Here is a 226-nt window from a genome sequence, read left to right on the forward strand (position 1 = left end):
AGCCTCCCCCCCACCCCCCGGCCCGCAGTGTTTTCCTGAGCCCTCACCAGTGTGCTCTCTGGCAGATTTTTGTGGTCAACAGCCGGGAGGAACTGGAGCGGCTGGACACCCCCAACGCCATTGCCTTCCGCAGAGACCAGCGGTCACTGTTCTTCAAGGACAGCTGGGGCTGGCTCCCCATCCAGGTACCGGGGGGCTTGGGGCAGGCTGGCAAGGGACACGCCCC

General features: G+C 65.9%; 1 protein-coding gene across 1 annotated transcript in view; it reads left to right on the forward strand.

Annotated features, from left to right (window-relative positions):
* The window catches only part of COLQ (collagen like tail subunit of asymmetric acetylcholinesterase), a 28,861-nt gene that overhangs the window by 26,274 nt on the left and 2,361 nt on the right, over positions 1-226 (forward strand). Inside the window, exon 14 of the mRNA XM_008047919.1 lies at positions 66-185. Coding sequence (XP_008046110.1) covers positions 66-185 — 120 coding nt within the window. The remainder of the gene's footprint in view (positions 1-65; positions 186-226) is intronic.

This window comes from Carlito syrichta, unplaced genomic scaffold, assembly GCF_000164805.1.
Source record: "Carlito syrichta isolate Samal-C Ts95f unplaced genomic scaffold, Tarsius_syrichta-2.0.1 Scaffold118119, whole genome shotgun sequence".
Classification (NCBI taxonomy): Eukaryota; Metazoa; Chordata; class Mammalia; order Primates; family Tarsiidae; genus Carlito; species Carlito syrichta.